Source organism: Salvelinus sp. IW2-2015, linkage group LG33 (genome assembly GCF_002910315.2).
Source record: "Salvelinus sp. IW2-2015 linkage group LG33, ASM291031v2, whole genome shotgun sequence".
Classification (NCBI taxonomy): domain Eukaryota; kingdom Metazoa; phylum Chordata; class Actinopteri; order Salmoniformes; family Salmonidae; genus Salvelinus; species Salvelinus sp. IW2-2015.
The window spans coordinates 13,910,565-13,923,626 of record NC_036872.1 but is presented as its reverse complement, the minus strand read 5'-3'; the positions used below and the strand labels follow the sequence as shown (position 1 = coordinate 13,923,626).

The 13,062-nt window shown below is 43.0% G+C and overlaps 1 protein-coding gene across 1 annotated transcript in view; it reads left to right on the top strand.

The window, feature by feature from the left end:
- Positions 1 to 13,062, top strand: part of LOC111958137 (nuclear receptor corepressor 2) — a 131,495-nt gene that overhangs the window by 63,120 nt on the left and 55,313 nt on the right. The window contains exons 6-8 of the mRNA XM_070437103.1: positions 563 to 679; positions 7,225 to 7,281; positions 8,665 to 8,717. Of these exons, the coding sequence (XP_070293204.1) occupies positions 563 to 679; positions 7,225 to 7,281; positions 8,665 to 8,717 (227 nt within the window). The remainder of the gene's footprint in view (positions 1 to 562; positions 680 to 7,224; positions 7,282 to 8,664; positions 8,718 to 13,062) is intronic.

Sequence of the window (13,062 nt, the reverse complement as noted above, 5' to 3'; positions counted from 1 at the left end):
AGTTTCGGGTTTCTGTCGCCCATTCCTCCGTTGACGTCATCCATTCAGTGAGGAAAGCAGCGTATTAGCGCTGCGTCTCTTCACAGTCCCCTTTGTGCAGTAAGGTGTTCTTTTATCTGTTTTTTTAAAAACTGGATGTTCAAGTGTTAAGCTATTTACAGTTAATAGGACAGTTAGGCTCATCACTGCTGGAGATGATGAGGAGCAAGAGGGGGAGGAGCTACACACTGCTTGAGTAACCTGTCTCCACGGAAACAGAGAAGCACAAAGGTGCTGCAGGATCGGTCCTTTTGCCTTTGTTCATGGCTTGTGATGATAACCTTTTATCTGTCATCTTTCTCATGCATGTTCTTCTCTCCCAATCTGATTTAAAGGGATGTCTTGTCTGCACACTGTGTTCACCAGTAACCCTGTGTGTGTGTGTGTGTGTGTGTGTGTGTGTGTGTGTGTGTGTGTGTGTGTGTGTGTGGTGTGTGTGTGTGTGTGTGTGTGTGTGTGTGTGTGTGTGTGTGTGTGTGTGTGTGTGTGTGTGTGTGTGTGTGTGTGTGTGTGTGACCTGTAGCCACAGCTGGAGGAGGAGGCAGCAAAGCCCCAGGAGCCTGAGCGGTCCATGATCTCCCCTCCGCCCAGCGAGGCCAAGCACCGTAGCCTGGTGCAGATCATCTACGACGAAAACAGGGTCAGTACCATCGTACACACACACTTACTGCTTTCTCTCTGTGTAATTATCTGCATCTCAATCAGTGCTTGGGGCTGGAATTGCTGTAATCAGTGCTATTAACTTCACTGTTGGCTAATGTTAGAATACACGTAGCAAGCTCTCCCCTGTGTCTCATTGAGTACGTTTACATGCACACTAATAATTCGATAATCAACTGATTATGGCAATAGTCGCGTAAACACTTTCCTCTGCTTAATCAGCCTAAGGTCAAAATCGACGTAGGCATAAACCAATTAAAACAGCTGGTTTTCTGAGAAATCTTTAGAATTATTAGTACATGTAAACAGCTTAATCGGCGTTCTGTCGGTGTTTTTGATCTGCGCATGTACCGTAGCGCAAGCCTCCCGCTTATGCGCGTGGGAAGTGAATTCTGACAGTATGCTTCTTAGAAATAGGTTTCACATACTAACTTTATATGTCCCAACTCCGAATCAATTAGGCTTCACAAAAATAACACGGTTATTTTATATTACATTTATAGAATGTTTATTTTTATTGGGGATTTCCTGCACAAGTCCCATCAGGTAGCCTGATTTCAGATGTGTCCATTTAAACAGGATTATTAGGGAAAGTGATCTTCTTGCGAAGCATCTAAACATTTTAAATAAACTATTACATTTATCTGACTATCCACAATCTAATTGTGTGCATGTAACCAACCATCATCATTATGGCCTTTTAGTTGTTGGCGTGATGATGATCTAAGATAATGAGCAAAACCATTACTAAAACTCACTCATTTTGAATGAATGTTGCTGTCTGACTGAAATTGCGTTATTTTATTGGATTTAATGATTTTTTGGGGGTCACAGAAATGGGTTGAGATTGAGACGGAAGCTGCGGAGGAAGTAGAGTGGGAGCATCTGGATGAAGTGCAGAGGAAGTCTCTGACAGCTCTTTGATGATGAAACACTAGTATGGTAGACTGTCACTCGGCTTCTCCCTTGAAAAATAGGAATCCTGCTGTTTGAGAACTTAATTAACAATTTGAAGGGCACATGGAACGTTTTTTTTTGCGTTTTGCTATGACCATGATTGATATTCTGTGAAGAGATAAAACTCTGTGAGCTCTGTCATTGCTATTACTTGGCTCGACAGCACTGTCAAATGCCACTGTCAATAGAGAGGTGGAAAGGCTGTATTAGACGGTATTCATCCATTGGCCTCCCAGTCTTATTGAAATACCAGGCAAAGTCCTCCTGTCTGATTGTGTAGTCTGCCAAAGGTCAGCATCATTTAGCAGGTGAACCATTTTCTTTTTTTGTCTTTATAAAAAAAAAAATGTAATGTCAAAATGTCATACAGGTTTACGTCTACCAATGTAGTTTGTTTTGATGAGTAGGATATTATGTAGTAGTAGTTAAAGCATTCATTTCCAATACTCTTAGTCCACCTAGTGGTGAGCACTGCTCCATGCATACACAAAACTGTATAAAAATGATTGTGTTGATTGCAATGGTATATCGTTGTAGGGGGTCTTCTCCCACTCATCATACAGACTCCAGATGGTATGTCCAGCAGCATACCACCCTGCTTCCCACTGCTGGCTTTCTTCTGAAGTTAAGCAGGGTTGGTCCTGGTCACTCTCTGGATAAGAGACCAGATGCTGTTGGAAGTGATGTTGGAGGGCCAGTAAGAGGCACCCTTTCCTCTGGTCTAAAAAAATATGTCAATGCCCCAGAGCAGTGATTGGGGACATTGCCCTGTGTAGGGTGCCGTCTTTCGGATGGGACGTTAAACGGGTGTCCTGACTCTCTGTGGTCACTAAAAGAACCCATGGCACTTATCGTAAGAGTAGGGGTGTTAACCCCGGTGTCCTGGCTAAATTCCCAATCTGGCCCTCAAACCATCACGGTCACCTAATAATCCCCAGTTTACGATTGGCTCATTCATCCCCCCTCCTCTCCCCTGTAACTATTCCCCATGTTATTGCTGTAATTGAGAATGTGTCCTCAGTCAACTTACCTGGTAAAATAAGGGTTTAAAAAAACTACTAAGCATGTCCTGTATGTGTAAGGGCCAGGACGGTCTTTATTTGACTCATTATCTACCCTGATGCCTAGTCACTTTACCCTTGCTTCATGTACATTATCTGCCTCAAATACCGTATCATTATTATCTACCCTGATGCCTAGTCACTTTACCCTGGCTTCATGTACATTATCTGCCTCAAATACCGTATCATTATTATCTACCCTGATGCCTAGTCACTTTACCCTGGCTTCATGTACATTATCTACCTCAAATACCTTATCATTATTATCTACCCTGACGCCTAGTCACTTTACCCTGGCTTCATGTACATTATCTTACCTCAAATACCGTATCATTATTATCTACCCTGATGCCTAGTCACTTTACCCTGGCTTCATGTACATTATCTACCTCAAATACCTTATCATTATTATCTACCCTGACGCCTAGTCACTTTACCCTGGCTTCATGTACATTATCTACCTCAAATACCTTATCATTATTATCTACCCTGAGCCTAGTCACTTTACCCTGCGCTTCATGTACATTATCTACCTTAAATACCTTATCATTATTATCTACCTGAGCCTAGTCACTTTACCCTGGCTTCATGTACATTATCTACCTCAAATACCTTATTATTATCTACCCTGATGCCTAGTCACTTTACCCTGGCTTCATGTACATTATCTACCTCAAATACCTTATTATTATCTACCCTGATGCCTAGTCACTTTACCCTGCCTTCATGTACATTATCTACCTCAAACGCGTCGTACCTCTGCACCTTGATCTGGTACTGGTACTCCCTGTATGTAGTTCCATTCTTGTGTATTTTATTTTTATGCATTGTTGGGAAAGGATTGTATTTGGCGCATGTGACAAATAACATTTGATTTGATTCAATGGCCATGTCAGAGTCTTCTAAAAGGTCAACTCTTAAAATTATTTTCTAGTATATAATAGAAGATATGTCATTATCTGATAGAGACCTGCTGACGACAATAGTACTGTATACCTTTCACCCCAGAGCTAAATCATAATGGCATGATTGAATCCATGCAGCAGGAGTTTGCTGAGCACACATGTGGTGATCTCAAAGCCTGGAAGTGTGTGGATGACTCTTCCAATGTCCCTGACCTCTGGAACACTTTGCACTCTACTCTGAGTGGGACTAGCACTGAGTGCTGCTGGGCTGAGCCCACCACACTGGCCCCACTCTCTCCCCCAGACTATGTAAACAAAAATCTGACAATTATGCACGATTTGAGTTCTGTGTTCACCGAGATTACACCATTGAAACACAGCCCTCTACAAGTCCCAGCCCAAAGTGATGGTGTGGCACTGTGACTGATGGTATGTTTGCAAATGTATTATGCAGGAAGGTGTATGTGAAGAAGGCAAGGTAATCATGTCATTTCTGGATATGTTCTCTCCTCTTGTGTGTACCTGCATGGGTGTTGCTGTTTGTCTTTGGTCCCTTGCCCTCCTCAGCCTTTGTGTAGGGTACTCTAGTATTGTTGGAGGGGTGTGTGTCGGGGAGGGGTGTGTGTCGGGGAGGGGTGTGTGTCGGGGAGGGGTGTGTGTCGGGGAGGGGTGTGCGTGCGCTTGCGTGTTTGTGTGTTTCAGCACCTGGCTGTAATTACTCCAGCCTCAGTAGCAGTAGCACTATCATAGTCCCTTGTAACACACACACACGGTACAGAGAGCCCTCAAAGCACTGCACCTTCCGTCTTTGGTTGTGCCACTATTAAACCCTCTCATTTTAATTACGTATCTTTTATGATGTAGCCCATATTTCCATTGTGTCACTGGTGTCATCTGTCCCTGTGGGCTCAGTATCACCTCATCTCTGAGACAAGGAGACACCCACAGGCCTTTGTCAATGCAACAGGCAACGCCACTCATGTTCACTCATCTCGTTAGAAAATGGCTGCCTTGGACACATACAAGAGAGACAACTGGGACTCACTGGAACTGCACTATCATAGTCCCTTGTAACACACACACACACACACACACACACACACACACACGGTACAGAGAGAGCCCTCGAAGCACTGCACCTTCAGTCTGGCTGTGCCACTATTAAACCCTCTCGTTTTAATTTAGTATATATTGTGATGTAACCAATATTTCCATTTTCTTTAGATGGAAAATGCTTCTTTCACTTCTGTTGGGAAAGAGCAGCACAGTTAGTTTTCTGTTCCAAGTGCCAGTCCTCCTGTCTAAGCACTAGGGGGCATGTTTGAAGTGGACTGGCCTCACTCACAATCACTGGTAATCTCATGTCAGATGTGACTGGTTGAGATGGATTTGAGGAGGAACTGTAGCATGTCAAAGCTCCATGTTGATCAACACGGTGTTGTCATTACCCCTCTTCATTTAGTTTACACCTTTATCCCCTTTGTTGCTAATGCCCTTGAGTATAGTCTTTGATGTCCTTAATCTGACAAATACAATTCATGGCAAATGTATTGGCTGCATTGCAGGTCTTTATCAGTACAATATGGTGGACATAAAGGGGACAGTCCTAATCAGGAAATGGCAACATGTAGAGACATTTCCAGTTCTCCCTCTTCTCTCACTCAGGATTAAAGCCTTGTTAATTGCTGCTCATTAAACAGTCCTTACATTTTTTTTATTAGTCATCTGCAGAATGTTACACCTTCTTTTGGATGAGGAAGCATCGGAAAGAAAGGAAGGAAGAAAGAAAAAAAGTGTGACCATGGGGGGGGAGGGAGAGAGAGGGCGACAGAGCCAGAGAGAGGGCGACAGAGCCAGAGAGAGGGCGACAGAGCCAGAGAGAGGGCGACAGAGCCAGAGAGAGGGCGACAGAGCCAGAGAGAGGGCGACAGAGCCAGAGAGAGGGCGACAGAGCCAGAGAGAGGGCGACAGAGCCAGAGAGAGAGGTCAGCAGGTTGACGTTTGTCATGCATCTTGCCCTAGAGCAGGGGTGTCAAACTCAAATACCCAGTGGGCCAAAATGTAAAACCTGAACAAAGTCGCGGGCCAACATTGAACAAATGAACCTTTTAATATGGACCCAAACAAGTTTTGCTTTAACATTGAATATGGAACAAGCATCGCTTATTACCATACAATATATAATTTAATAGTGGAGACATGCAAAATCGAATTTCAAATGAAAAAACACATCAATGGCATTAATTTATTAAATAAATACAATTTAAATAAAAATCGTATGCCTCTTTTCTATTTGGAGCCTTCTGATTTAACTAGCCTTTACAGCAGCCTCACTTTGTGATGTGGCTTTTTTTAACATATTCTGTTGTGAAACCAAACTTCTTTTCATCTCCTCTACTTTCTGGCTCCTTTGAGTCATGTCCAGGTCCTTGTATTTGTCATGGTGTTTCGTTTCATAGTGTCGTCTAATGTTGTACTCCTTACTTACAGCCACGTTGACTCCACAAACAAGACAAACAGGTTTGTCTTTTACATATGTAAACAGATATTCTGCCTCCCACTTGTCCAGAAAGCTCCTGTTTTCTGCCTTTCTTTTCGCCATTTTTGGGAAGGGATAGCGCGCTGACAGTTGTAGCGTCTATGTTGCTATGACTACTGTCACAGAGGAGAGGGCGTTTCTGGGTCCTGTCCTGATTGGCGCGCGAAAACAACAGCAGAGCATTATGGGATTCGTAGTATTAGCGGTGAATGCGCTGTATAATACCGGCGGGCCAGCTCTAGTAGTAATTTGGTATTGTCTCGCGGGCCAAATATAATTACCCCGTGGGCCAAATTTGGCCAGAGTTTGACACCCATGCCCTAGAGGAAGAACTGAGCAGTTTCTGCTAGATGAAAACAAAAATGTGATTTCTGGTTCTAATTTAAGGTTAGGGTTAGGCATGAGAGTTGGCAGTGTGCTTAGGGTTGGGGAAAAAAGCTGATTTTGTGGCTGTGCCAGCTAGTGACCACTCTGCAGAGCTGCCTCCAGAACAACATTCAGGGACACTGCACACAGCACGTGACATGGCTAAATATAAATGTATAGAGCTCAGCTGAGTAGAGGTCATCTGTGATAGAGGTACAGAGATGGGGATGTGCTTCTCTTCTTCACAATCACTGCCGACCAGTTCTGTTTTATCTCTTAAGCTTGTGTAGTGAAACCTCAACCTGAGCGCACTGCAAAGGAGAGATCTTTGTCTCTGTTTTGTCAGATGTTCCTTATGGAGAAGCACTGCAGTCTTGCGCGTACTCTGTCCCAGTGTCTCACTCTTTCTCTTGCTCTTCCTCTCCCACTCTCCCTCACCTGCTTGCTCTCGCTCTACCTCTCTCTGTCCCTCAGTGTGTGCTCGGGGAGGTGAGTAATCTTTTTTCCGGTAGGAGAAGAGAGAGGGAGCGGATCGAGTTTTTGCCTTGTGTTAAAAGCTCTAAAAATAGTTGCTGCACACAGTGCCCATCCAAACGTCATTCATTGAGTGAGCAAGCTGCTGCGTTGCCTTGGTGATGGGAGACGTGAGGCTTTGTAGTTGATATGTGCTGAGTATGTTTGTGTGTTCTCTCCTCAGAAAAAGGCAGAGGAAGCTCACTGGATTCTGGAAGGACTGGGACCCCGAGTAGAACTGGTGAGCCTCTGCTGTTTTCTCACCTCTTAATGGTCATCTGAATAAAATATCTAGCAACTTGTATTATTTGACCACGGGGAGGAGGGACAAGTAGCAGGGAAGGAGGGTTAGAGGGAGGAGAAAGAAAGAGGGGGAGGAGTTTGTCGGAATTGAAAGATGGCCATGTGTAGCAGGGGGTGTAGGGAGCAGGCCCTGGAGACAGGCCGAGGTGGGTTTTGTTCTTCTGTTCAGGGATGAGAGAGAGATGGACGGGCAGAATGATGGCACTGCCTGTCTCTGATGGCTAGGAGCCAGGCACGGCCAGTGTTTCATCAATGAGCTGCTGCTGTCTGGAAGAGAGGATCTTACTGACAGTACTGTATATTATCAGTGAGAGTCAGACATCATACTTGCTCTTTATAAGCTGATTTGGGTTTGACAATAATACCTAATGTTCGCTTTCGAAGAGTTTTGTCGTGAGCAACTGAAAATCTAGTGGAGAACAACAAGTTCAGATTCAAATGTTTGACCCATTGGAAGGTGTTTGTCGTTCTTTTAAGCTCTCTTGTGTTGTAAAATAAAATATGTTTTGTTTGTTTTGTGGCCAAACTTATACAAATTTTACACAAAGATGGTCTCCTTCGCTTATGAGTCTGTTCTCACTCTGTAAAGTCTAGTCTCTTGAAGGGCTGAATTAGGGTGTCATGTCCTCGTTGTGCCCACTGCTTGTCGTTGTCCGCTTGGCACAGCATTAACAGTTATATACGATCATGGCGTAAAGAGCTTTGTTTCACTCTGTCTCATAGACATGGATGTATATGGGCTTTTGATTGAATTAATAATAGATTCAGTAATAATTGAATGTAATGGTTCAGTTGGTTCAGTTATTGAATGATGGTACACCAGGGTTTTCCCCAGGAATTTTTAAGAAGGTGGTGCTGCTGAGTACGCCGGGGGCAGGTCCGGACGGGGGTAAACTCAACATATTTTCCCCTTTTTTAACACCTGTAACTGCCATTTACAGCAATCTAGAGCAAAACATTGCCTTAAATGATAACAAATAACTTACATTCTTCGGGGAGAACCGTGTACACAATGTGAGCCAAAACTTTTTGACAGACCTTTCTCGGTTATGTTGATAAAACGTGGATAAAACAGTATGAATTCACAACATTTGTCTTATGTCAGACTCTGTTCAGCATCTTGTAGGTAGAATGTAATGGGTAAATTGCGTTGCTGCATAGTAACTTTGCAGTGACACCAGACAGTGTGCAGGGAAGTAGTGTAGAAGTTGTAAACAGTATGTTTAACCCTCTAGAGTTGATGTTCCTTGCTGCTGTGAAACAGGATTCTCACCTCTGGCAGCATCACCTAACCTTTTCATCTGTTTCTTCTCTCTCCCAGCCTCTGTACAACCAGCCCTCCGATACCAAGCAGTACCATGAGAACATCAAAATGTAAGTTAGCCCGCCCTCTGGGGAAAGGGACTGGGTTTATGTTAGTGTGTGTGCGTGTTTATGTCTATGTCATCTGTCACTGTAGGCTCAGTGTGATTGCTATGGTCCTAAATGCCATTACTGCGCCCCTCATGTGCCCCAGAGATTCCCATCCCAACACACGGCCACAGAGAGTGAATCACGTGGTGTCAACCACGTGTATGGAGTCTTTATTGCCCTGATAATGTGCTGAAACAATTCTTTAACCGTGCTGTCTGTGACAACCCGTTGAGATCATGTTTCTGCGGAAATGACTTTATACAGTCGTAAAATGAAAACCCTTCACTTAACCTCTCTGGTACATGTGGGACGCGTCCCACCTCGACAACAGCCAGTGAAATTGCAGGGCGCCAAATTCAAAACAACAGAAATCCCATAATTAAAATTCCTCAAACATACAAGTATTATCCACCATTTTAAAGATAAACTTCCTGTAAATCCAACCACAGTGTCCGATTTCAAAAAGGCTTTACTGCGAAAGCACACCATGCGATTATGTTAGGTCAGCACCTAGTCACAGAAAACCATACAGCCATTTTTCCAGCCAAAGAGAGGAGTCACAAAAAGCAGAAATAAAGAGAAAATTAATCACTAACCTTTGATGATCTTCATCAGATGTCACTCATAGGACTTCATGTTGCACAATACATGTATGTTTTGTTCGATAAAGTTCATATTTATATCCAAAAATCTCAGTTTACATTGGCGCGTTATGGTCAGAAATGCATTGTCTCAAACAAACATCCGGTGAAAGTGCAGAGAGCCACATCAAATTACAAAAATACTCATCATAAACATCGATAAACGATACAAGTGTTAAACATACGAATAAAGATAAACTTATCCTTAATGCAACCGCTGTGTCAGATTTCAAAAAGGCTTTACGGAGAAAGCACACTTTGCGATTATGTTAGGTAAGCACCTAGCCACAGAAACCCATACAGCCATTTTCCAACCAAGGAGAGTGTCACAAAAGTCAGAAATAGCATTAAAATGAATCACTTACCTTTGATGATCTTCATCTGGTGGCACTCCCAGGTCTCCATGTTAGACAATAAATGTTTGTTTTGTTCGATAATGTCCCTCTTTATGTCCAAAAACCTCTGTTTTGTTCACGCGTGTTGTCCAGTAATCCAGACGAAAAGTCAAAAAAAAGTACAATAAAAGTTAGTAGAAACATGCCAAACGATGTTTAAAATCAATCCTCCGGGATCAGGCGCATGGCTGATGAATGGACATTTCCACTGGCCACTGATTGAAAGTGCTGTATCTCCCTCATTTTTCAGAGTAGAAGCCTGAAACAATGCCTAAAGACTGGCCACATGTAGAGGAAGCCACAGATCTCGTGAACTGGGTCCTAAGTCTTTGTATAGGCTTTGAATGGGAAAACAGCCGTTCAAAATAATAGTACTTCCTGGTTGGATCTTCCTCGTGTTTTCGCCTGCCTTATCCGTTCTATTATACTCACAGACATTATTTGAACAGTTTTGGAAACTTTAGAGTGTTTTCAATCCAAATGTACTAATTATATGCATATCCTATCTTCTGGGCCTTAGTAGCAGGCAGTTTAATTTGGGCACACTTTTCATCCAAAATTCCGAATGCTGCCACCTACCCTAGTGAAGGGTTAAGTAAAATGGCCGCTTGAGGTTTAGCTCTTAGTTGTCAGTGGAGAATGAGTTAGATGGTACGCCACCAGACTTCCTGACCTCTTACCCTCACTGCCACTCTGTCTCCGCTCCATTTGATCCTTGCACTGTTTGATCAGTATTATTGCCTCAAAGCAATTAGCAGAATGTGTGTGTGTGTGTGTGTGTGTGTGTGTGTGTGTGTGTGTGTGTGTGTGTGTGTGTGTGTGTGTTGTGTGTGTGTGTGTGTGTGTGTGTGTGTGTGTGTGTGTGTGTGTGTGTGTGTGTGTGTGTGTGTGTGTGTGTGTGTGTGTGTGTGTGTGTGTGTGTGTGTGTGTGTGTGGTGTGTGTGTGTGTGTGTGTGTGTGTTATTAAATACCGCAGTATAGCTTTGATCCACCACAATTGACTTCTTTGTGCCCCTAACCGGTTTGATAACCTTGGCACCTGTCCCTAGTAAGAAAGATGAGAACCTTGGATTCATGGACACCACCTCTACATTTCTCAGGAATACAGTACACGCTTAGTGTTGGACAAAAGAAACTTTAGAAACGGACCAGAGCAGCTAATCTCTCCCTCCACCATCTGGTGTCCGGAGCACAATGCCATCTCTGTCCTTATATGACTTAATCTCTCAGCCCTGGTCTGGCCTGCCAGCCAGAGACGGCGTAAGTAGGGGTTGCGGGGCGTGGCCGCACCCCCTGGTTTGCGCACCTTTTGAAGTTCAGATGGGAACAGGAATAGTAACTGAAGTCTGGACACTGACTGTAGGCTTCACATGTAGCCTATCATAATATTAATTCCAAAACTAACTGAAATACAGTACTATACAGTACTAGAAACATGTTGGATCGTTTTCACAGTCCTTTAAAACCAGTCAAACCAGAAATTTTGCACAGAAAATATCCCCGGTCACTCACGAAACGTCCACGCTCCGCAAGAGAAGCAGAAATTAAGAGAGAACTTTACCAATGTCAAATAGATTGTTGATGATGCATTCATTTGATCCATTTATTATATTATTCTGGTGAGCAAGGCTATTTAATGTTCTACAGCATGACATAAGAGGCTACCTATCTAATTAAGATTTTTCTGATCCCAAGACCTAATTTTTTATCTGAAAAATATGTAAATGAGGCAGATGAACACAATTAATGACAAGATAATTCCAGACTGTGCAGTTGTTGTGCTTATTTATGATATAATAGTCACGTTCTCATTAAATAATCTTAGTATGGCAAAAAAAAATAGCTTAGTTAATTCATTTAGACTTATTTTTCAAGATATTGATATAGCCTAGCTGATAAAACGACACGGTTTTGATTTGTAAAGTTCAAATAGAATATAGTCTTGCACATTATATAGTCTTGCACTTCACAATGCATCATCAATGTTAAATATCTTAATATTCGATTTAATCATACACTGAGTGTACAAAACATTAAGAACACCTGCTCTTTCCATGACATAGACTGACCAGGTGAATCCAGGTGAACGCTATGATCCCTTATTGATGTCACCTGTTAAATCCACTTCAATCAGTGTAGATGAAGGGGAGGAGACGGGTTAAAGAAGGATGTTTAAGCCTTGACAATTGAGACATGGATTGTGTATGTATGCCGTTCAGAGGGTGAATGGGCAAGACAAAAGATTTAAGTGCCTTTGAACGGGGTATGGTGGTAGGAGCCAGGCGCACCGGTTTGTGTTATCAACTGTGGGAAGCATTGGTGTCAACATGGGCCAGCATCCCTGTGGAACGCTTTCGAAACCTTGTAGAGTCCATGCCCTGAAAAACTGAGGCTGTTCTGAGGGTAAAAGGGTGGTGCAAGGAAGGTGTTCTTAATGTTTTGTACACTCAGAGTATATTGGCCAATAACACAAATGGAATCATGTAGTAACCAAAATAGTGTTAAACAAATCAAATATTTAGAAAATTTGATATTCTTCAAAGTAGCCACCCTTTACCTTGATGACAGCTCTGCACACACTTGGCATAATCTCAACCAGCTTCATAAGGAATGCTTTTCGAATAGTCTTGAAGGAGTTCCCACATATGCTGAGCACTTGTTGGCTGCTTTTCCTTCACTCTGCGGTCCAACTCATCCCAAACCATAATGCCTGGAGGTGTGTTTTGGGTCATTGTCTTGTTGAAAAACAAATGATAGTCCCACTAAGCGCAAACCAGATGGGATGGCGTATCACTGCAGAATGCTGTGGTAGCCATGCTGGTTAAGTGTGCCTTGAATTCTAAATAAATCACAGACAGTGTCACCAGCAAAGCACCATTACTCCTCCTCCTCCATGCTTCACGGTGGGAACCACACATGCAGAGATCATCCGTTCACCTACTCTGCTTCTCACAAAGACACAGCGGTTGGAACCAAAAGTCTCACATTTGGACTCATTAGACCAAAGGACAGATTTTCACCGGTCTAATGTCCATTGCTCGTGTTTCTTGGCAAAGCAAGTTTCTTCTTCATATTGGTGTCCTTTAGTGTAGTGGTTTCTTTGCAGAAATTTGACCATTGAAGGCCTGATTCACGCAGTCTCCTCTGAACAGTTGATGTTGAGATGTGTCTGTTACTTGAACTCTGTGAAGCACTTATTTGGGCTGCAATTTCTGAGCCTGGCGGTCCGCATGAGAGCCAGTTTTATCATAATGCTTATTGGTTTTTGCA